The sequence below is a fragment of the Coenobita brevimanus genome, chromosome 85 (assembly GCF_032717465.1).
Source record: "Coenobita brevimanus isolate Jiangsu-jjx chromosome 85, ASM3271746v2, whole genome shotgun sequence".
Classification (NCBI taxonomy): domain Eukaryota; kingdom Metazoa; phylum Arthropoda; class Malacostraca; order Decapoda; family Coenobitidae; genus Coenobita; species Coenobita brevimanus.
Window position 1 is genome coordinate 11,586,297 of NC_137038.1, and position 25,061 is coordinate 11,611,357.

Below are 25,061 nucleotides of genomic sequence, written 5' to 3' on the forward strand. Positions count from 1 at the left end.
CCATCTTTATTTTGTCCCCTCAATGTTCCCCAACCCTGCTGCCCTTGGCCCGCCCGCCCCATTTGTTTACCTCCTGGCCGGCCTCTTGTCAGCAGCGGCGGCGTCAACCCGTCAGCGCCGCAAATCAGGAGATGATGTTTTAGCCGTGGCCTCGTCCAATGTGGCCAGTGGGCGGCGGAAGGAGGGCGGGCCTCAGGGCTTCTTTGACTCATTCCGCCCAAGGTCCAAGTCTGATGCCCGAGCTATATGTAAATAACTCCTCAGTTCTGTTTCATTTGGTTTGGTTGGTTACTCAAGTTACCATGCTCATCTTTCTTTGTTGATTTATTATATATGCTTTAGTTCTAACTTGCGCAGTATTTAATCATATCAGTTGCTTAATTTTTAAAAGAAGAGAGTCTTAAATTTACATCAGAATTTTTTTCATTATAGAAGGAGGAATAGGTTAATGTTTTTTATATTGCTGTTTGATATAGTGATGGGCTTTGAGTTTGCTGATTATTAACCAGTTGTGCATGTGTTCACTGCATCTCATATAACATCAATTTCTTTGCTATCTTTTTTCTTGCAAATTCTCCCCTCCCCCCCTTTTTTTAAACCCATTTCTCATCTGCCATTTGTATTCATAATTTTCAAACATTTAACCATGTTCTTGTTGTTTATGTCAGTTTCAAGTCCTTGACTGTTTGTGAAAAATTGTTTGTTCAAACTTTTTCACTTTTTGTGTTGTAAAAGTAAAGTTTTTAATATATTATTAGGCCTTAATTTGTACTGAAAAATCAGTTTCTCTCTCTCTCTCTAATTATTTGGTCTCACCTTAATTAACCTCTCACAGGTTACTTTATTCGCCAGACTAATTACAACTAACAATCTGTCCATTGCTAAGCCTTTTTGCCATAGCCAAGAGGTTTGCATTGTACTGTTTGCAAGAAGATCGGCATTTTGTCATGGTTTAACTTCTGGACTAATGTTTGTTTTGGAGGCCATGCACAATGAGGTCATGCAGTGATGGCCTTAACCTTGGAGGTTATTTGTTGATGGCTTGGTTTTGAGATGCTTGGAGGTACTAATTGCCATGCTGCTGTGCCAAGTTAATTCTGTGTTTCAGGTGTAAGTGGAAGCTGGTCAAGTTCTTTTGTCCCACTTGTATTTCTGGAATGTCTTTTAATCGGGTAGTGTATGCAGTGTGACGATGATGATGCTGTTTCTTAGTAATGTGTTGTTTTCTTCTTGTATCCCTGTCACATATCCTTAAGTACGGAACTGTCCCGAAGAGATTTGAAGGGGTAGTTTGGGATCGGATGTTATCTGTCATCATATTTTATGGTGATCTTTGTTTGGAATCTGAAATTGATATTTTATGATGCGATTCTTTTGTCAGATTTGCTGAAATTGGCCTATTTGATTGGATATGTATTTATCAGGTGGAGCCCCCATAGGTTATCGTGGGCTCAGTTAAATGATGACCTGTTGTTTTGTTTTTTCTGCTTGATTGAGCTTAAGAGCAACTTGTTTGAGCTGGAGGGTGGCAGTCATTGGTGCTTATGTGTGTGTGCTCTTGTGGCATTGTCATGTGACCTGAATTGTGTATATGTCTGCGTCATTTCTCTGTGTGCTTGTGATGTGCAGGGTGCTTTTTGATATGTGTAGGTTTTTCTTTATTTTAAATATGCACAAGTGTGTTTGCCATAGAATATAAACATAGGTATTTCCACATTATAGTCGCTTAGATATTGTGTCCCCTTTACCCAGTTTATGCATTTTGACACAGTACTAACTCCCACTTGTGACAGTTTTATTTTCAGCATCTTTTGTAGTATTTTCTCAAGCCGACTAAAGTGTATTTATGCTTAGTTCAGAGTAAAAACTCTGTAGATTTGTTTAGTGGCAAAAAATCAGTAGTTTAAAACTATACCGTATACCTAAATTTTAGGCTTCTCACCGACCCCTGTACTGGATAGCAAAGTGATTGTAGTAGCAAAGGTGTATGACAGTTAATTGCAGTAAGGATGCCCTTATTGCAAGTTACCTGTTTATGGATAATTATCCTTTATCTTAGAGCCTTAACTGCTGATGGTAGTGTTTGTCCCAGTTTTTATTATTACTGGTATTATTATTATTACCAGTATTTTTTTTACAGATCTGTGTTAAAATATTTTTTATAGAAATGCTGATAGTGTTGGATGGTAGGATTTAATATTTTAACATATGAATCATTGGGGATCTGTATCATTTATAACCTTGCATGAACACTGACTTTGACTAATGATGATGATAACCATAGCATGAATGATGATAACCATGGCATTTCAGGAGTGTATTGATGTGCAAGCTTGGGTTAAGATTCACATACATATTTACAATTAACACCATCTTGTTACTATTACTGTTTTTTACAGGAAGAACAAGGAAAGGAAAGTACAGAATCTGCCTGTTTCTCTAGTTCTTCCTGTAGAAATAAATGAAGGTTATGACGGAATTGATTGCAAATATGTTCGAGAATGTCATAACTGGTCTCAGTACCATACCCCCAAACTAACCTGTCAGTAACTGAGGGCCATGTTCTTGTCAGTTAAGGAGTCTCCCTTGTACATTTTCCTGATCAGTTTATTTCTACTTTTAGTGCATTATGTTCTGTATGTTATCTGTTCATATAAATGATGTGAACTGTCTTGATTTTAAAAAGATAAAAATAACATAAAAGATGATAATGAGGAGAAATAAGCAAATCATAGTCCAGATAACACACAAGACAATAATGAGAAATAAACAGAATAAATAGGCAAAGAAGAGGTGCTAGAAGGTTGCTTGAGCTGACGAGAATACAACCTTGAAACATTGCCTCCCATGGCTTGTTGTGGTGTCTGTGCAGTGTCACATAACTGCCGTGGTGATAATAACCCGCCTGCATGACCCATATGCTATTTCAGTTCAGTTTTTGATAGGTTTCTGTTCTTGTTTATGTCTTGTACATTACTCAGGGTAACATACTTGTTAGAAATGATTTAAGTCCTCTAGTGTATTTCTCTTATAATAAGAGCTGCATTGTAAGAGGAAGCTATAGGAGACTTCATGTCAAGTTTTCCATAGGATTTTGTTTTGTAATATACACTGTAATATTCGCAGATTTAATTATATTGTTTTAGGGAAATAGTTGACATTAATAATACACAAGAGGATATTGATTTGTAATGTGTAGAATAAATTTCGAAGGTAGAGACTGAATTAAATTTCAAAGTCTTTAAAAGGCAACCATAGGACTTACAAATTGTCATCATCTATAAATCATTTGTATGTCTCATAGCTCCTCTGAAAGAAATAGTTGAATAATTTAGAGTCAGAGTTGTTGCCTTCAGTCTGAGACAAAAAATTATAGATATACCAGACTCTTAATTGGGGGAGGGGGGGTATGAAAAATTACAGGAAGCACATTGGGTAACCTCTCACCTGCCCTGGCCCCCCAAAAAAAAAAAATAATAATAAAAAAAATAATAATAATAATTACATCATCATCATCATAATAATTACAATTAAATAAAATTACCTACTGTTCATGGAGAATAGATCAGACATGTAATGCATTGAAGATTACAAAAAAAAATATTGCTTAGCTTCCCCAAAAAATATTTGTCTTATTACTTAGCATGATAAACAGGGAAACATTGGTAGGATTTTATAGTTTATGAATAGGGTAACTTATAAGCTTTCAGCTTCTCGTATACAGTATATTTAAATGAAGGTAGCTTAAGGATGGTGATGATGATTCATAAACTTGTGAACAACCTTACAGTGGCAGCCAGGCAGCGGCGAAAATCTGGCGACGATGTGTTAAATGCAGCAGTACGGGAGAAGGAGAAGAAGAAGGAGGCATCCCCAGGGTTCTTCGAATACCTTGGGGGCAGTCGGCGGCCACGTTCCAAATCAGATGCATCCAGGGTCGGCAAGAAAACCAACATTCTGACCTCCGTGAAGAATGCTGTGCAGGTGGGGTTTTTAACCACATATTTCCTTTTCCTCCCTTTATCTTCTGCTTCCCTCATCTCTTTTCTACAGGCTCAGAGAAAGTCCCACGTTGCTGGAGGACTTAGGAGTTTCGTGTGCAAAATTTGAAGGGTGTAGTTGATATTGTAACCCATGATGAATGTTGTACTGTTGGGATTTGTTATTATTATTTTTATTTTATCTATCTTCTTTAGTGAGTGAATGAGTGGCTTAGTTTCTCCCTTATCACTTTTTTTCTCTGCCTGCTGTCTGAACACCACCTTACCCCATCTTTGGGTGGGAAAAGGGGTTGGGATGGTGATGATGATGATGATGATGACATACACATTATTTTCATTTTCTTTTTCTTTTTTTTTTCTCCCCATTTCCCTCATCTCTTTTTCCTGCAGGTTCTGAGAAAATCCTGGGTTGTTTGTGAATTGAGGAGTTTGGTTTGTAAAATTTGCAGTGTATAGTTGGTATTGTTTAGATAGTTTAGTGTAAGCAGCTTTATAGAGTTCTGATTTTTTTCTCAAGTGGTAAGGAGTTATACTGGTAATTTATTTGCAGTCCACTCCCCCCCCCCCCAGTAAGTAGTGCATATAGTACTAAATTCATTTTTATTTTTCCCTTGTTCTGATTATACTCTTGCTTTCTGATTTTACTGTTAAACATTTTGATACTACTCTTCCCTGATGAAGGATGAAAAATTAATGATTTATGTAGAGTTGTCATTTTGTTTCCCAGAAAATTGATTTGTCATTTTTGGACTAAGAGAGACAGCCATATCCAAAATTATAAGATTGTTCAATCCACTGGCTCTGAAAGTCTGCAAAGTTGAATTATTTTACTGTTTCTGTGGACAAAGCAACCACTTTTTTTGTTACAGTATTATATCTAATTAGTTTATATTGTCAATAACATTGAAGCAGATAACTGTGAACCAAATAAAGGTGAACTCTTTGGAAGTTCATTTTTTGAATGAGGATGATATGCATCCATGTAGAATGTAGGACTACTGTTGGCCCATACAGAAGGGGATTTTCTTCCTATGAGAGTCAGATACATTAAGCAAAAAGAGTATGGTCAAAAAGTTAATGTGATTTGGATGATAATGATGTTGGGTTGTTTTGTTGTAATAGTGGCTGTTATTGATACCAGTAGTACAGTCATGGCCTATTTATAACAGCAGTCATTGCAGGAAGTTTAATGGATGGAAGGAAAATATGTTGTGAATCAGTTATTGGATGAAAGAGACTTTTTTTCTCCAGTGTAAAGTTTGTTGAGTTTTGGGCTATATTGCTTGATATGTGTGAGTTTTGTCATTGATAATATATGGTGCACATGTAAGACTTATCATTTCTACACCTCTACTGGTAGTGGTACAGTATTTGTCAATAATGATTGGTGTTGTCTCATTGTTAACTTGTTTCATAAGTTATTCCTGTACATTTGCTTCAGTTTGTGTGTGTGTGTGTGTGTGTGTGTGTGTGTGTGTGTTTATATATATATATATATATATATATATATATATATATATATAGTGCAGGGTTGACGAATCATTTATATGGGTTAGTTTATAATATTCATTCTTAAACATTTATTTCATGTAGATGTACTTCCCTCTATTCCTTCTCTTTTGACAACCACATCTACTGTATATTGCACAGTTATTGTACGCATAGATCATTATGAGTAAGATTTTTATACAATAAGAACTCCTTAATATGTTTTTTTTGCCTGTATGTAATCAGGAGTAAATCTTCTTCACATTCATCCCATACATTTCCCAGCCTTACAGGGAAGTGATTTTTTTTTTTTTTTTTTTTTTTTTTTTTTTTTTTTAAAGCACTTAAACCCATCTTAATGGGGTTATAATGTGATTTGCTCTTTGCTGATAATGTCATGTTCTTAATCACTGGGCTTATTGGCTGTGAATAAAGCAATACATGATGAAAGTAGATTTAGTGCAGTAAAGCGTCACGGAATTGAGCTAATTTGTGAAAGATCAGTCTTGACACAGATAGCACTTTGATGAAACCAAGCTTTCACAATACTGTTTTTTTTGTTGATAGATCAAATCACAGTCCAGTATATCAGTAGATAATCTGATGTAACTCTGTCACTTCAAGACACTGTTCATTAACATATGCACATTGATGCAGTGCTTGTAATGATAATACAGTTAGTATACAGTAGTACATATAAAGAATTGAGTTCTAGATTCACCATAATCATGTGAAGTATCAGCCATGGTTATCCTGTCCATCAAATCATTCATGCCTCAATCATCCAATCCTGTGTTGCCTTATCAGGAGCATAGTCTAACTTCATTTCTTATCAACGGAATATTCAGTAGCAACTTTAACTAATCAAGCTGAAGCCCAGTGAACAAGAACATAACGTATCACATCTTGTCATGTGTTTAGTCTCCTCTTTGTCTTTGTTTATGGGAAAAATTGAACTACTCTTCTTTAACCAGTTTTACCATAATCTCACATGATCATATCAATAATTGTCCTATCCTCTCCTATCCTATCCAGTCCTGTCCTATCCAGTCTGATCCTGTCCAAATAATTCTTTCTCAAATTTTAACAAAACACTCTTACTTTAATTGTACATATTGCATTCTTTAGTTTCCACGGCTAGTACTTTCTGTGAACATTGTATGATTTTGTCTATTCATGCTTTTCTGTCAGCTCAGTGATCCCCCCCCCCCCCTTCATCTTTTCTGCCCAGAATTTGTCTTCAGCTGTGTGCCACACATTTCTTCTTCCTTATTTTATTATTAATATTATTTTTTTTTTTTATCCATCCATTCTACTCACACTGCTGTTTCTTTGTCTTTTCTCTAGTTTTTTCTTCCCTCATAAATATATGTTTCTTGCCATCCTTCCTTGTCTTTGAAGCATATGCATTTCCTCATATTCTTCTCCCAAAGCTTTCTTTTCCTACTTTTCATTACCTGACATCAGTCTGCATTTCTGTCTTATCATTTTCTCTATGCCATTCCATCACAGTCTCAGTTTGTTCTTGACTCATTGTCTTAGACGTCCTTTCTGTGATGATGACTTTTTTGTTTTATTCTCTCCACTCTTAAGTAGTTTATTGTGCATAGTTGATAACAGCTTATAGTGATGTGTAACTGCTTAAATCTAATGAAGTATCATTTTTAGACACCAGATGATTGCATTCATTGATTTGCTGCAACTGAAGTATTAATGGAATTGGTTTAGCTATATCTAAACCATTAATTTCAGTCCCCTTTAACCTGAATAAAATAATATGTTAATAAAACTTAAACTAGAAAATGCATCATCAGACTGAAATTGATAATAGAGAGTTTCTAGTGTTTCAGGACGAGGTTTTTATCGTAAGCTGTATAAAATCATTGTGTGGCAGCACAGAAAGAAGCAAAAACAAGGTACAGTAATTGAAATAGAGGGAATAGCAGTCTCTTCATATCCAGTCTCGGAATAATAATATCTTTCAGTGATTAAAGAGAACAGGCTGAAAATGAGGCTGAGGCTTTCTAATCTGCATTAATCTGAGTGGCCTGATAAATCTCAAAAATTGTTCCATAACTCATGAATCATTTTGTTCCATAACTCTTGCACCTTTTTTGTCCATCTCTCTTCGTTCAGTAACTCTTGTACTGTACCTTCTTTTTCCAACTGTCTCATTCTTCCATAACTCATGTATTGTCTTCATTTCTCTGTTTGATGAATCTTAATTATTATTTCATCTTCATCTGTCTTCATTGTTCTATGACTTGTATTGTCTTTGTTCTAAAATTCATGTCATTTTTATGTTAATTCCATATCTCATGTATTGCATCTGTTTGTATTTATTCCATAACTCACATATTGCCCTTCTTTCTCATTTTTTCATAACTATTGTATTATATTTGTATTCTTCTCTTAACTCTTATATCATCTGTATCTATATTCATTTCATAAATGCTTGTGTAGTCTTTGCATCTCTTCATGACATAACACTAATATTGCCTTTGCTTTAACATTAGAACTCTTGTGTCATCAATGTCTGTATTCACTCCATAACGCTTTCAATCACCTTCATCGGATTCTTGATTAAATTCTTATCTTTGAAACTAATTCCATTGACACTTTTCAGTAATGATCAAAACTTCATTTTCTTTTCATTCTTGTGCAAAAGTGCAGGATTGGTATAAAAACGAAAAAAGAAGAAAAAAAGAAACATTAAATGTACAGTACAGTGTTCCCAGTGCACTGTGCTGTAAGGCCTCATTGTATGTCAGCAGTGCAGCCAGAACAGCACACATTTTTCTCTTGAGCTGGTACTGTATCTAGAAGAAAATTGGGCAATAAACTTGGTAGGTTACCGAGAACTTAGTAGGTAGTAAATTCAGAAAATCATTATATACTTGATGGCAAAATAAGAATGTTATACAAGGCAACACCTAATGAGGATGTTAAAAAAGGCAACACATAACGAGGACTTTCCCCATAACCTTTTGGTACAGCGATAATTTTTTAACTTATTATTTGTGCCATCTCCCCACAAATTCATTCTGCTTTAGAGGGACATTTTATATTAACCCGCCGCATGCCAGTGCCATTTTAAACCGGTCTGACATAACTGCGTGGCCAATGCCAGTGCTGTCTTAAAACGATCTTAAATAAAAAACATCACTGTGACCGCATTTTTCAAGATTGGCAGACATGTAAGGTAACTGCTCCTCTACCATCCCCCAGGCTGTCAAGGCCATACACTCACTCGCTCCCCCCCTCACGCTCACTTTGCCTCACTCTGCCTGTGTACCTCACCCAGTGCTGTACATAGGGAAGGCATTTTGTAAATATTTTCATGTAAGTGTAAGTTGTAAATCTTGTAAGTGTAAGGACTATACAATGAAGTCAAGTTGTAAATACCTTCTTGTAAGTGCCAGGACTGTATGTAATGAAGTCAGATTGCACCTATCTTCAAGTAAGTGTAAGATAATGCATTCACAGTGAGAAAGACACGCAAATTGTGATAGTTGCTGAAGTTATAAGTAATCAGAAAAGTGTACTGAACATTACTATACCTTCCCAGCATAAATACCTGAGTATACCTTACGTAGAAAACGGCTTTCACGTATGTAGTGAGCATGAGGGAGCGACTATACCTGTATACGAGTACAGGTATACCGGACTGATTAAACCCCATTTCCTAGCCTCGGTCAGCGCTTTAGTGGCGAAATTCGTTGTTTCCACATCAAAATCTATCATTTTACCCCCCCCCCCAAAAAAAAAAAAAAAAAAAAAAAAAAAAAAAAAAAAAAAAAAAGTCGAAAAATGGCTGGCACTGGGGTGACCCATAGGGCTAAAAATAGCCGGCACGCGGCGGGTTAATGCAATTATGGTAGGCAACTTGTAATCCCTCCATTTCTGTTTAGCTCAAAATGTCTCCCAGTAAGCTGCTTAAAGTTATTGGAAGGTGGCAAACATAGAATTAAATTAGCATCCCTGTAATGAAGAGGTTAAAGCATAACATCATTTGTTCATTTTCTAATCACTGTTGACATGGACAACTTCTATTCATTCTTCCTTCAATAACAGACTGTCTTTATCTCCCAAAATGAACTCTTAACTCTCCCTCACTGTGCCTTCACACTACTTAGGATGCTCAGGAAGAACACTACTTAGGATGCTTAGGAAGAGAAGATACAGATATAAATGCTCTTCATTAATATTCATCCTCAATTAAATTCACTTCTCTCTCTCTTCCACAAACATAATGCCTGTTTCCAGTCAATATTTACCATATTTTCCTTGACCAAACCACAGCTATTACTCTGTACCAAGGAGATGTTCAGTAAACCTTCAGTTCCTCGACAAACCTCACCTCCCCCCTCCCCAACTAACCTGGCACCCTCTCTCTCTGCATCCACACCATACATAAAGAACTGGAGTGATGAGAAGGAGAGGAGGAGGAGGGAGCGGGAGACTCAGCGCAGGGAGAGACAGTTGATGCTGGGCCGCCTCTCCAAGTCCTGTCAGGTTAGGTCAGGTTGGGGTCGGTCCTCAGACAACCCATCGACTCCCCTGTCCCCACCCCATGTTTCAGCCATTGTTGATTCCCTCAAGCCTCTTTTATGCACTTGGTAGTGCTTGGGCTAAAGTATTTGGCTACAGACACATTCTTGCACCCTTGAGCTGGTATTTGATACATTTGCTGCAGTGTTACCAATGACCTGGCATGTAAGGTACGATATACAGTATCATGAAATGCTGGTACTGGTAATGAGTACAAGATTTTGTTTGACTTGAGTTACAGATAAGAGTCAGACAGTGAAACTGCTGCAATCTTGGAAGGGCTTGATTAAGTTGGTTTTTAGTCTGCAAAGTCATTGTAATGTCACAGACAATTATTATTATTGTTTTAATTTTCAAGTAATTTCAGTACTTTGTTCACTTTTAGTAAGTAGGCATGCTTTTTGGTACTGTATTGACTGTGTACTTGTGTTGAATGGGTACACAGCTGCACAAATTTTGTAGGATGTTGTGCATCTGTTTGTATATGCACCTTTCCTATGAAACTTTGTTTCATTATCTTTATCTTTTTCATTCCCTAATGGCAAAAACAATGCCTTGTACTATGTTTTGCAAGAGAAATGAATTGTATGGTTCTTTAAGAATGTAATAGAACAAAGGAACAAGTTGTGGTTCCATTATCTTCTGAGTCATGTCCCCAGAGAAATCATACAGCCTTGTCATTAATCTCCCTGCCGCACCACATGAACTTGAGAAATTGTGTCAGGTTGATACAAGGAGATGGATATTGTGCAGTTGGTGACAGTTGTTCAGCTTTGTAGTGTGGGACATGTGACTGGTTATCCATACCAGAAATGTCTGAACCAAATATCCTATCCATGGACCCCAAGTCCATTGCACTGGGGCAGTGCAGGATTGGATGTATATTAGTACAGTACAGTACAGTACTATATATCTTTTTATATTAGTAACAGTTCTAGTCCATTGTTGCTTTTTTCAGCATAGAATCATCTGTATTAACGATACAGTGACATGAGAATGATCTGATGGAAATGTGGAGTAAAGATGGATGGTGGGATATTGGCAGAAGAATTGGGAAGACAGCTGTGAGTGGCAAGTATCAGTAAGGAAGATAGAAGGGTGGAGATGAGATAAGATGAGAGGCTTTTCATTATTATATTTTATTCATTTAATTTGTTTTTGAGTCTGACTCTGGGCATTGGCTTCATAGCCCATTCACAAGGCCCAGTAGTCCTACATACCATACACCTCCACATGAGATGAGATGATTTGGGAGGTTGTGGCTGAATCGGTAGACGGATGGTCTGCAGTCATGGTGGACCCAGATTCAAATTCCCACTGGGGCAGGGAGCAGTTTGAGGACCTGAATTTCATAAAGCAGATTTTACTGATCTACCAGAAAACCCATTGATGTGTTTTACAGATACCCCGGTTAATGCCAATACACCAGTCCTGAATGAGACAGCCCTAGCATGTGTTCAATATGGACAGTGGGTGTTAGTGCCAAAGTGGTGACATGGAGAGGTGTGAGCACTACTGGGCCCTGGAACAGGCTGTGTGGTATGTGTCCAGAGTCAAACACATTTAAAAAATAGAGAGAGAGAAAGGGGATAGACCAGGAGACTAGGTGAGGGGGTGTAGAAATATAGAATTATGTCGTTGATGGAGAGTTTGATGAGGAAGACATGGAGCAAGGTGATGTGTGCCAGTCATAGATTTAGAGGCATTACTACTGGAGAGGTGGTGCAGAACAAAGCAGGGTGGAGAAGTACTGTCATGTGACCCTGCGTCACTTATGCTACATGGAATGCAGAAGCAAAACCAAGAATGTTGATGAAATATATTCTGAAGAATATGGTTGCAAATACTTTGCACGGATGATAATGGGTCAAGTGAAAACCCGTCGCATAGTGATTTATTGTATAGCAAGGTTTTTATAACAGGTTCAGTGAGGACAGACTGGGGGGCCTATGACCATGTAACCTTTGTTTAAAAGAGAGAGAGAGGGAGAGAGAGAGAGAGAGAGAGAGAGAGAGAGAGAACAAGAAGAAGAAGAAGAGCTTGCCCTCGGTGCCCTCAGTGACATCACATACCACTGGGGACAGCATCCTAACCAGACATGGTTTCCAAGTCACAAATTTCAGTATTTCACACACACAGAGTTGTCACTTTGCTTAATATTGCACACTGCACTGTTTGTTATGCACTTGCACAGTTATTTGGCAATAACACTGATGTTTCATTGGCCATGCACGCAGGAAATGGAATGAAAGGGAAACGACCAGAGCAGCTGTAAACAGTGGGTGGCCATATTGGCCTAAATGACTGGCGCAAGGCTGTCGACTTGTGCAGGAGGCACCATGTATGTGTGGTTTTGTTATGCGCAGCTACCACAGTTATTGTATAGTACAATGTAAGCAAATTTTGCCATCATTGTTGCAAAACTGAGTAAAACATTTACTTCATCTTTCCATCTATTTAGCACATAATGAACAAACACATAGTGAGACCTGATTGTATACTGTACTGTTTCTTTAGCTGTTCCAGTTTTTTTTATGTACAGGTATACTGAGTACCCCCCATTTTTTTCTTGTTAGAAAATGCTTATGACAGAGTGGAGAGAGAAGGATTGTGGAAGGTTTTGCGCATGTATGGTGTAGGTTGTAAGCTGCTAGGTGCCGTCAAGAGTTTTTATGATGGTAGTGAAGCATATTTAAGGGTAAATCGACACCTAAGTGAATGGTTCATGATCAGTGTGGGCGTGCAACAAAGTTGTGTGATGTCCCCATGGTTGTTCAATATATATATATATATATATATATATATACATACAGTATATATATATATATGTACACACACATATGTATATGGATGGATGGGATGATGAGAGAAGTAAAAACATGAGAAATGGAGAGAGGGATGGCATTGGTAATGAATGGTGATGGATGGAATATCTCAAATTCGTTGTATGCCGTTGATGCAGTACTATTTACAGATACCAGACAAGAACTTGGTGGACTAGTGAAGAGTTTTGCTGATGTCTGTGATTGTCAGGCCTTGAGAGTAAATGTAGAAAAGAGTAAAATGATGGTTAGTGAGAGAGTAGGTGACTCCCAGTGTGATGTTACAGTGAATGGAGAGAGACTGGAATTTGTGAGAGTTCAAATACCTGGGTACAGTGACAGAAAAAGAGAGGAAAATGAGCAAAAGAAGTGGAAAGCAGAGTGACACAAGGAAGGAAAGTAGCTGGTGCTATGGCCTAGATAAGAAACAGAGGCTTGAGTGTCGCAGCTGCACGAGGCTTACGTGAAGGAGTGTCAGTGCCAACTTTAACATATGGATGTGACACTATGGTGTGGCATGAAAATGACAAGTCAGGAGTGAGAGCTGTGGAGATGGAACTGCTGAGGAATGTACATGGAGTACAGAGAGTGGATAGGATATGAAATACAGTTGTTCCTCCCCCAGCATGGGTATTTGCTTTCGGACCGACCTCACATTAGGCAAATATTGCGTTAGAGGGACTCTTGAAAATCCTACTTCCTTTCGCACCCCAGCCCAAAGTCCACTTTTTCCCCCCTTGTGGTGCAAAATTTTTTTTTTTTTCCCCTCCAATTTAAACCTCGTAAAAGCATTGATATAGTTATGAAAAATACATTATATCAGTAGGACTTTTTTATTTATTGTACCTTATGTGAAGAGAAGAGCAGACACACGTTGCCAGAGATGAGGGAGAGGGGGAGAACACAAGGCAGTCTCAGGAGGAAGGTGTGGGTAGGAGTGGTCCGAGAGGGGAACGTGTGAGGCGGCAGGGAGATAGGGGGGTCCTGATTGGTTGGGTGACAGGGACAGAGAGAAAGGCAGAGCGTTATTGGTGGGTGATGACATCAAGTACAGTATTGTGGGGCTATGCAACACACACCGCGTCACAGCCCGCCGGGTTCAAATTACCGTGTTATGCTAACAATGCCCACATTAGAATGTTTATTTCCTTCCATAAAATCGTGCCGTGTTAGAACAATATTGTACTACAGCAAACTGCATTAGGGGAGAAATGACTGTAATGTGATTCGTGAAAGATGAGAAGTGAGAAAGTCTATGGACATCAGAATTGAAGAGAGTGTACTGAGATGGTATGGTCATGTGGAGAGAATGGAGAACAACAGAGTGGTGAAAAAGGTATATCTGAGCAAATTTGAAGGAGGGAAGAGGCAAGGTAGGCCAAGGAGAAGGTGGAGGGATATGGTGAATGAATGTGTGAGGAAGAGAGGTATGGAAGTCTGTGAGGTTAGGTGACTGACAAGAGATTGAGCTGGCTGGATGAGTGTTGTTAGAAATTTATGATCAGGGATTTGGCACCCCATTTTAAAGTGACAGAGTCCAGATTGACTCTGTTGGATATGTTTATGTGAAGCTACAGAATATGGTGAATGTTTTTGGCATATTAGATAGAGCCAGGATTCCGGGGGCATGAATGATGAGTGAATGGAAGCGTGGCCCATTGGAGAGGGCAAACTTGGGCTGTCTGGACGTTGCTACTCCTCCGCATGCCTAAGGGTGGGAAATGAGATCTGGATGATAATGATGATGATGATGATGATGAAGACATTGATAGAAAATGCAACGTAAGACATAGCCTTGGCATTGTTTAAACTTTATAATATACAGCTAATGGAACAGAATTTGCAGAGAAGTAAAAACAGTCTGTAAGCACCCATTGATCTAGATATATAAGCATCTTTGCAACGCAACCATGCTCATGGTCATGTTCACATGATCTTCAAAAGTTTTCTAGCTCCTTTTTGTCAGTTATTTTTTATTTTATTTTATTTTTTAGAACCATGATGTTCCCTTGTATGTTTTCATTTTTTGTTTGTAGTGCCATTATTGGATAATTAGCAGAAAAAAATTATGAGCCATATGAAAACAAATCAGTCAGGAAGAAGTGCAAGATAAGCTAATTAAGCACATGAGAATATGGGCCTCAGTTCCATATTTTGAAGATAGAAGCCTATGTCTGGCAGTCAACTGTTTTGGGCTGATGTCATTGATAGCAGTTTATTGCTCTAGGATTTTGAGGCTTCAGTATTAGTAAAGCCAAGAAGCAAGAATGTGTCTAGTTAAGTACCTTACCTGTCATGAACTCTTCACTGTGCAATTTTTCTATTTTATTCTGGCTACTACTAAATAGATCAGGAAAGACCTGTTGTACCCAGGGGTGTCCCATCGATTTTCCCTAACCACTTCATTATGAAAGGTGGTCGTTAAGCAAAATATAAATTATCTGGGAGTAGCAAGAATAAAATAAGGACATGATGGCAGTGAAGAGGTTAGCTGAAACTGTTGCCCCCTTTAGCTTAAACTGTTGCCACTTTTAGCTTAAGCTGTTGCCCCTGTTATATAATAGTTAAGGTCCCCCTATCCAGGGTGAGTATAAGTTGCAGTGTTGCTGTGTCATTGTTGCAGCACTATATACAATAATCACCTTCCCTCTCGCTGTCCATCTGTATTTAGCCCATTGATACAGGGTGACATCCTTTTTAGCTGATTCTTGCTGGTACCAGATGATTTTGTTCAGCTTAGAAAAGACCTTTTGTGCACTGTTGAAAGTGAGTGAACTCATCCTGTTCAAAAGTCTGCCCTGAGCTCAATAACATCATCAGAAGGCAAGAATGGAATGAGAGGTACCCCACCCAAATTCACGGGGATAATTAGGTAGCAAAATTTTCAGTCTTCCATGTCACACACCTTTTCCTGTAGCTAACTTTACCTTTCTGTCCAGATATGCCATTTTTGTGATGTTCTTGCTGCTACAAGATGGTTATATTCAGTTTAGTAGAGCACCCTAATAGAGGAGACGTTAATGGAGGTTATGCTTATTCCCTCTGTTTCAAAATGTTTCTCCTAAGCTGAATAAAATTGTCTGTGGCTATTAAGAATGAAATGGAAGAGGCATTACTGTATTGAAAGGAATAGCCTAATGAGCTTCCTGTACCAGTAATGTAATTTGTTTTTGTGCACCCATGAAGACAGTTGTTTTAAATAAGTAAATGGAGCTTGAACTACTGCATACAGTATCTTACTTTTTCCAGACCACCTAACTCTTGAAATTGTCGTAACTTTCTCTTGACTTCTTGAGCTGTAGCTTATGCGTGCTGTTTTTTTTTTTCCTTGTAAGTCAAGATGTTTCTGGTTTTTTCATAAAGGCATTTTTTCTATCTCTCAAAACTACTTGGTATGATTAGAATGATTTAAAAAATACAGTATTACTCCATCTTTTTTGTACGTATTTGTATCTTTTGCTTCATTTCGGTCTTTGTCATTTGTTTGTAGATGTCTTTAGCTTACTGGTTATTGTGTTATTGCAGTGTCTAAAACTGAATAAACCATCAGAGCTTTATGTTCAAGGTTCTTGGTCTTGTACCATGCAGCTCTGTACTTGCAGGTTTTAGAAAATTGTAATTCTAAATTTGTGTACCAAATTATTGTAAGGCATATAATAATTTGTCTTGCACATTTTTCCTTCACAGAAATTGCAGTCATACTTTATGTCTTTCTGCAGATTGAGCAAAGTATTCTGGCATTTGTGTGCTTTTTCAAGTATCTTATAAAGCAGAGTGATACTATCTTATATATATATATAGATGGTACTTACTTCAGAAGTTATAAAACTCTACATGAAAGGCATGAGGTTTCAGATGAGCTTTGATGAAGATATCAGACTTTTTCTCAGTTATTCTCATTTGAACATACTCATAAAATTTTTATCAATTATTCTTACAGTGTCAGGAATCTTTTGTTTCAGCTGCTTTGTTTTTTATGAAATTTGTGATCATTTTCCCTGCGACCAAGCCTAATTCATGCATATTGCTTGCCATTGTTGTCTAAGGTATCACTGAAACCTACCTGTTAACCCTTTCATTCTGGTGATGTATTTTCTATCCCAGTGATACAGTTATACTCAAGTTAGTGTACTATATCAGACTAAACTAGTTTAAAGTGTATTTTGACATGTTTTAACAGTGTGTGTTAAATAATCTGAAAATACGCTTTAAGTAAGAAGTGTCTGATGTCTGATGATGTCTTGGGGGCACTTCAAAGGATTTTTGGGCAGACACATAATCAAAATATGGCTGTAGGGAGTCCCCCTAGAAGGTTTTCCATTACAAGATATTCATGGAAATTGGCTATTGGCAGATGTTTGTGTTTCCAAATGCCTGCAAATACTGTAGTGAAAGATGACTGAATTGCCCCATCCAGATGATTGTATTAAATATTTGAGAGACTTTTTGAACTATTGGAGTTATATACGGCCCTCACTAGTGCCTTCGTTGCTGGAAAGGGATGTCTTCATGCAGTGACATATTTAATGAGCAGCTCAGCTGCCTTAGTTTTACAAAATAATATCCCTTGAGTTCCTATGGGGTATGATGAAATTCAGGGGAAGGGCAGTTTCAACCTGCAGTCCACTTGGTTCACATTCATTTGAGCTTTGGGCCATAAAAACATTAGTGCTTTCATTTGCCAAGTAGATAAGGGCGCTCACCATCCACTCACTTGATGTAATGCTGCTCTCAGGTGTCTGCCCTTTCCTCTCCTCCTTCCTTCTTTCTTTCCATCCTCTTCTGTCATTCTTTCCTTCATTCTTTCCTCATCCTTCTGCTTATGGGTGACTTTATACTCCCTCTTCTGTCTTTCTTTCCTTCATTCTTTCCTCTTTGTTCTGCCTGTGGGTGACTCTACACTGAGTGACAAGCCAAATAGTTTCCTGTACACTAGGAAACCATTTACTATGCTGGGTGGTAACCATGTAACCAAATTTTGGCACCTAGTGGTTTAGTGGGTATTTACAGTGCTCCAATCTGACTGAGCCAGTGAAGGTTTATATCCAAAGGGTGGTTGGGGTTTATTGCTCATGTAATGCCAATCAGGGATGAGTGAGGCTGGTCACTCTCATCTTAAGTGTCAGGACCAAGTTGCCTAGCCCCAGACTTCCATGCTTCTCATGGAGCAACTTAGGATTGGATGATGGATGGATGGATGGAGGTCTGTTCTAAGTTGAAATAATCTGGAATTAGCAGGAGTAGAGAAGAATATGTCATTGGATTGAAAGGGTTAAAGCTGTGCACTGAAACTTAATGCTTGTTGCACAGTTTCAGAATTCACTGGTAAGCTTCCTGTTCGTTAGTTTCCTTTCATTGTTATGTTGCAGAAATAATATATATATACTTTTTTATATGTATAATACTATACTCATAATTTCAAGTAGATACACTGTACTTCTCTTTTTATGTAGTACAGTATGAGTATATTATTTTATACATAGGGCACAGGATGCCTTTCATTATAGTAATAACATACATTATTATAAATGTCACTCATACACCCGTGCAGGTTTGTGTTGCTTTATTGTGCCTTAACACATGCCTCACACCACAGATGGTTTTCACAGTGCACGTTGTTTTGACCTGTACTAAGTTGTTGTACTGTATCATCCACAGTATCATCATTTGTGGCATTCACCCAATACTACAGGTGGATGCTTTAAATGGGTGTATAATGAACGGCTTCAGTTTATGTGCTTCATGTTTAGAAACTTAGTGTGTTTTGGAAGGAGCAGAGAATTGATATCTACTTTTTTTCTTTTTTTTTAATGGTATTGGCTATACATATAGTTGAATAGGTGTATAGATATTTTTGTATATTGTATCCAAACAACAATCTCACTGGCATTCATTGGTATACTGTATTATTAAAAGTATTGGTTTGATAGGCTGAAGATGTTGTAGGTAGCAGCAGTTTTAGTGATGTAGATTGGCATAATTTTTTTGAAAACTTGTAAAAAAAAAAATGAATAAGCCCATTATCATGTGTAATTACTACCTGAATTTGAGGATGGTCACCATGAAGACAGAGAGTGAGTTGTTCTGTACTCTACACTATTACCTTGTATATGTACAGGATATTATTTCCATTGATGCACAGAGAAAACATATTCACTTATGAAACATGGCAGTCCAGTTAACACAAGACAAAGAAATTAGTAATTTAAAGATCTAAGCTGTTTTTGTTTATAATGGTATAAATCTGAAAAATTTCAAAGTGTTTAGTTCATTGCATGGTTGTATTTCTTTGTCTTAAAATAACTTCACTTTCCCATCTATTGGGTACAAGTTAATAATCTCATACTCTCAGTTGATAGTAGGTTAGCTACAGTACATTCTGAAATCACTATTGAGGTTGCTTGTGCAGCATAGAGTTGTAAATGCATACGTTAGGCCAAGTTGGGAAAAAGTAAGGTTTGTCATGATCATTGATGATTATTGGACATTGTTGACGTAGAAACCTAGCTGAATGATAGTTGTTAGCTCGCTGGTGTGATGTAGTTACAACGGTGATGGCGATTTTTTTTTTTTTTTTTTTTTTTTTTTTTTTTTCCCTCTGTAGCAAAAACTCGTGATGGTATCTGCCTCTTGTAATGTAGATGTTAAGGCTGTTATGGTGGTTTTGTGTGGCAGTTCTAGAAATTTTGTGTCCGACCATACTACAGGAAAACTGAATATTTTGAGAAAAGTGTTTGATACTTGAAAGTTGTGTATTTTTTTGCTGAAAATTTAGTGTAAGAACCCTGTAGCTCAGTATAGTACTTTTTGCTTTCACATGGAAAATATATTTTCCAGTGTGATTCTGATTGTTAATTTTCTGTTTATATAATTCAATTGTTTTTGTTTTATATGTGATGCACAGAATACTGCTGTTGTTTGCTTTACTTTTTCTTTTTCTTTATATTTTTCACAGTGCTTTGTTGCAAATTAATTTTAGCTTCATTGCCATTTAGGCATGTAGTATGTTGCTTATAATGTGCACCAGTTGTGATGTAGAGGAAGTGTAGAGGTTGCGACAGCTTTGCTTGAGATGCACATGTATGCATAGTTTATAGAGGCAGTATCTCAGTGTGTTTGGTTAGGCCTTGGTGATTTACTGAGAACAGTATAGCAAGGCCTCAGTATCTGTCACTTTTAATGTAATTTTTTGCTATGAATTCATCAGTTAATGACAAATATTGCCACTTAATGTTCTGTTGACCACTTATTATTCTATTGATAGCTGTAAAGCTGATTTATTTGTTCCTTTAATTTACAGCACCTAATGAGTGAACACAGGTGTGGTAAATAACACATTCATCTCATTTAATGAGAACTGCCTGAATAGCGTATCTCTTTATTCCTTTTTCTTTTCTTTTTTTCCTTGTATGCTTCACTATAATTTAATGTGTGTAGCCTAATATTTTGATATTCATGTAGCTTATTTTTTGTCTTCCATTTTCTTCCAGATTTGTATTTTTTAATGTTAATTCTGCCCTGCTTGCTCCCCCCCCCCCATTTATCACTTTACCCAACTTTGACTCATTCTTAATTGGTGAGCTGTAAATCAAGACTGATATTACAGGTAAATAAGTTTTGAGTATGATAATTTGGTGTGTGAACTGAACAAACTGCATTTATATTTGATCTTCAAGCATTGGTATTTTTCAGAATGTGTAATTAGGTTCCAGTATACTGCCAGAACTCAGATTTTTTCCTTCTAATGATATTTGTTGCTCCCTAGTTAAATAATGCACATTACTGAATGCATATGACTACTTGATGTGTGCGTAAAGCTTAGATATCAATGGGGGAAGGCAAACCTTGGATATTGATAAGCACGTAACACAGATAGAACCTATCTGGCCTTTTTGTGTTGTTGCTGACTGCAGTCTGTCATGTGGAATGCTGGCTGATCACATCTGATATCCATAGGTGTTCCATAAATTGCTGTCAAAATTTAGGGTTTGCTGTCCCTTTTATGGTGTATGCTGAAATCATTTTATGTGAGGACACTTTTTTGTTTATTCTTCCTCCCATCAGAGGATTTTTGTTCAGCATAGGAAAAGCATCTTGTATGGGTGAAGACATTTTAAACTACTGGTAGCTTTATCTAACTCCCCCCATTTGAAAAGCCTTTCCTAAGTATAATAAAGGTCATCTTCAGGTAGTAAAAATAAGATTTTATAAATTTCATTCAAGGCAAAGAAACCTAGCATTCGTACACTCTGTAATGAATCTCTTGGTCACTTTTTAGATGTGAAGGTAGCTCAGATGTCTGAGTGAATGTAGCAGGGAACAACTTGATATGCCACGAAATTTATTTTATTTTACAGCAATCTAAATATATTGTTATGTTTGTCTGTGGTGTGAGTGTGTACACAGTATGGTGCTTAGAGTATGTTATGTGTGCTTGAAGTCCCATCGTCCAATATTATACCAAGTGAGGTTCCGTGTTCCCAGCATCGGTCCCTATAACAGCATGTGCCCCATCCTAGTGGCATCTATTGTCTTGTTCCCCTTAGTTCCCCTGTTGTGTTGATGGTGGATTTTTTTATTTTATTATAGACTGCAAAAAAATAAACTGACAGATTTCAAAGAGGATTATTATCAGTATGTCTCCAGAAACCTCAGCGTTAGATTTCCCCAGCTCGTACAATGTGCACTCAGCTGAATTAAATTGTCAGTGTTAACTGGAATAGAATATAGAAGTACAATCATGAGAAGGTATGTGGTTATAATATATTACATTTTTCTCTGCTTAGTGGGACTCACTCAACTAAATGACATTGCTTGGTGTTAGCAGGAACAGAATGTTGGAATGACCTGATTATGAGTAAGTTAGCATATTCAATGATCTCAAACTCATTCACACTCCTACAGCATTCCCTGGTGTCACCTGGAGGTGGGGGTCGTGGTGGGCGGCGCAGTGGCGATGTCACACCAGTGGAGGGTCAGAGTGGGGGTGGCGATGAGGTGTACTACACATGGCATGCAGGCGCCCCTCACCCCAGTGTCCAGGCTCGCACCAGGCCGCCAGACTCAGGAAGGTGGGTGTCCCATGTGGACCCTTTATTTTTCCCTTGAGGTCCCTTGTGGTCTGGTGGTTAGAATGCCTCTGATTGAGCAATAACTTGGCATTAGTCGGGCACTGTTGTCAAGGGAAGTATGCCATCCATTTACTGTTTAATGTACTAGACAGTAGCCTAGCCTTGGTCCTGTACACTTTGAAATCCCCCCCCCAAGATGCCTGGTGAGTTCATATTTTACCTTTTCAGCCCAAGCCCATTGTCAGGTTATTTTGCTGAAGGCTGACTCCTTGAACTGGAAGGGTTAAATACAATATAACCTTCAGTACAGAAGATCATCTCTAAGCCAAAAGAATCTTTTGGTGATGGCCTGGATAAAATTAATGGCGTCATCTGATTAAGTGGTTAACCCTATTAATATGATGTCTAGCATTTTTTTTTTAGGTTATTACTGGATGATTGTAATGTAAAAGAACCACTAGCACTTAAGGAGTTAATACAAGCTGTATCTTACTCCTCCAGTTTGATAGGCGTTTTACAACTGTATAAAATTCTGTGGAGATTACATGAATAAAATTTACTTATGGTTTTGTAGCAAAGAGGTTAAAGCACCTGTCTTAAGTAGTGCCATCTTCCATGGATAATTTTGAAGCTTATAAGTGGCAGCTTGAGGTGTATTGATTATAATGTCACCAGGAAAGTAAACTATTCATCTGCTCTTTCATATTTTAGAGTAGAGTAGCCGTAGGCTACCTTAGGACTCTACATCTTGAAGGGGGTAGTATTTGGTTTAGGGGACTTCTCTTATTTTTCTCCCTCTTCTGAAGCTGTGTTTTAGACTACGTAAAACCCATCCTCGAAAATATTACTTTCGTATAGGTCAGCCCCTTGGTTTTTGCTTCAGAAGATTTTAGAATTATTTGACATACACAAACATATACAATTGTAGTTCACTGTCTTTGCTTATTTTTCTTTATCCAGACCTTATTATAGGACTAAATTGGAAATGATAAGATGTAAGTTCAGTATCTGAGGCTATTTTTCATTACATTAGGAGTTGTGTTGTAAGTGAGGGAAACAGTCAAACAGTAATTCATTATCTGATGATAGAGCTTTAATACCTGTGTGGATGTAACAGTGTTTGGCAACATTTACCCCTGCTGCCCTGGGACATCTGCATTATTCTGTGGCTAATGCTTGAGGATCTAATTTAGTTTAAGAGAGATGCATGGGATGAAGGACTTACAGCAATGGACAATACATTTACTAAGGTGGGAGTACATGCTCCTTAAAATCAGAATATGTACAAAGTTTTCCTTGCCATCATCCAGCCCCCCCCCCCCCCATGATAGGGTCAGATAGGATCATTACATTAAGAAAGGGAAGTTAAGAAAGTGGGAGAACTACCAACAACATATGTAGTGAAATAATCTGCATTCACACTGATTCCTGAACAAAACTTGCCTTTTATTAGCTTGATTATTGACTTTATCTGATACATATACATTAAGCTCTAGGATGTGGTGAAAGTTTTTGGTGTGTCAGATAGAGCCAGGATTCCGGGGGCTTGAATGATGAGTGAATGGACGCATGGCCCGTTGGAGTGGGCAAACTTGGGCTGTCTGGATGTTGCTACTCCTAGGGCAGGGTGGGAAAGGAGGTCTGGATGATGATGATGATGATGATGTCTATGCTCATGAAATAATGAAATAACATGTTTACTGTTTGCCTGCAGAACTGGGCTATCGAAGGTGATGGAACTGTTCAGGAGCCGAGGGGAGTCCAGTGAGGACCGGCAGCGCAGGAAGAGCGGAGGAGTGAGTACCTGAGCGATGTTTGTTTTTACAAGGCATTCAGAATCAGGTCAGCTCACCAATAAAGCAATTAAAATTAGGTTCTGCAGCAGTTCTCACATCCACTGTTTTCAGTAAAAGAAGTAAATTTTAAGGTTATTTGATGGCTTTTTCTTTTAGTGCTACTATTGCCAGATACAGTAGTTTTATTGAGGGTAGGGGAGACCTCTTGAAATGTTGGGTTAAGGGACAGCTTTGTATCCAAAGTGAAAGAGGTCTTCCCTAATAACAAAACTTTTGATCTTGTATAAGCCAGAACGAAATAGAGCAACATACATGATATTGAGTTATTAAGATTCTGATTGCCTTGAATGGAGCGAGTCAGTGATGCTCTCTCACACACCAACAGCCTCACACTATCTCAGTCTGCATTGTTGAGTTCATGATCTTTATCCTGTCAGATAAGAATGGTGTATTGAGAACCACTGACCACGACCGTAGTAATAAAGTTGCCTCCCCTGTGATTTTAATATTAATACTGTACGTGATGTTCTCTATAGCTTGAACGTAATTTAAATGAAATGCTGAAGTGGGCTGTAGTTGAACTGTATGACTTAGACAACCTGCAACTACAAATTATTCATTGGGAGTAGTCCTTGCCAGCAGTGCCACCTCACAGTTGGTGTGTGAGGTAAATTCCCGAGCCTTTAAAATCAGGCAGGTGGAATATCTTATGAAATTAGCGATTTCAGCAAGTGATACAATATGACTTCATGAGCCAGGATATGCAACTTTCATTACTCAGAAGGGTCTGAAACCTACTTCTGTAGTACTTCAAAATACTTATGTACAGTGCTGTAACTGTTATTATATGGTACACTTAATACATCTTCATGTGTTGGGCGTAGTGTACAGTACAATGAAAATAACTGGCATTATGAAGAGCTGGAAGGTAAGTCTACATACACACTTTTCTTTCATATTGTTCTGAATATAGGATTGCATTGGGCCCGTGTATGTGTGAGTGAAGGTATTTGATCAGTGTAATTTATTGTATTTTCTACTTCCACAATTTGTTAATGATGTATTGCCCACTTCACTTTTGTTTGTTCATGACTGATGGTGAGCTTTGAGTTGATCTGAAGGAAACAAATGGAAATGGCAACATCTAGTCCCTTATGAGCAAGTTTGAGATGTAGTAGACTGAGACCTCACAGCAGTTGTCTCGGAACAATAGATTTTTGTTTACATTGACATGAGTTACTTTATATTCCTAACATGAGTAAATTCAGGTGTCAGTTGCACATCGTTTAGTTTGACATACTTCATTAAAAGTTTTGTTTGTGGTATTTTGCA

The 25,061-nt window shown here is 37.8% G+C and overlaps 1 protein-coding gene across 1 annotated transcript in view; it reads left to right on the top strand.

The window, feature by feature from the left end:
- The window catches only part of LOC145410426 (uncharacterized), a 180,523-nt gene extending 156,165 nt beyond the window's left edge, over positions 1 to 24,358 (top strand). Inside the window, exons 3-8 of the mRNA XM_080280579.1 lie at positions 96 to 248; positions 3,791 to 3,984; positions 9,909 to 10,004; positions 21,767 to 21,933; positions 23,648 to 23,729; positions 24,266 to 24,358. Of these exons, the coding sequence (XP_080136705.1) occupies positions 96 to 248; positions 3,791 to 3,984; positions 9,909 to 10,004; positions 21,767 to 21,933; positions 23,648 to 23,729; positions 24,266 to 24,358 (785 nt within the window). The remainder of the gene's footprint in view (positions 1 to 95; positions 249 to 3,790; positions 3,985 to 9,908; positions 10,005 to 21,766; positions 21,934 to 23,647; positions 23,730 to 24,265) is intronic.
- The last annotated feature ends 703 nt before the right edge of the window (positions 24,359 to 25,061 follow it).